General features: G+C 67.0%; 1 protein-coding gene across 1 annotated transcript in view; it reads left to right on the top strand.

Annotated features, from left to right (window-relative positions):
* Positions 1-2: 2 nt before the first annotated feature.
* Positions 3-227, top strand: part of LHFPL4 (lipoma HMGIC fusion partner-like 4) — a gene marked incomplete at its 5' end in the record, with an annotated part of 11117 nt that continues 10892 nt past the window's right edge. Inside the window, one exon of the mRNA XM_009999312.1 lies at positions 3-162. Within this exon, the coding sequence (XP_009997614.1) occupies positions 3-162 (160 nt within the window). The remainder of the gene's footprint in view (positions 163-227) is intronic.

Here is a 227-nt window from a genome sequence, read left to right as displayed (position 1 = left end):
CCGACTTCAGCACCATCCCCTCGGGCGCCTTCCAGGCCGCGGCCTTCTTCGTGCTGCTCTCCATGGTGCTGACGCTGGGCTGCATCACCTGCTTCGCCCTCTTCTTCTTCTGCAACACCGCCACCGTCTACAAGATCTGCGCCTGGATGCAGCTGCTGGCAGGTACACACCGGGACACACACACCGGGACACACCGGCCCCGGCTGGCAGGGCCCGGGACTGGGGCC

This window comes from Chaetura pelagica, unplaced genomic scaffold, assembly GCF_000747805.2.
Source record: "Chaetura pelagica isolate M959 unplaced genomic scaffold, ChaPel_1.0 scaffold316, whole genome shotgun sequence".
NCBI lineage: Eukaryota > Metazoa > Chordata > Aves > Apodiformes > Apodidae > Chaetura > Chaetura pelagica.
This window is presented reverse-complemented; position numbering and strand designations above follow the sequence as displayed.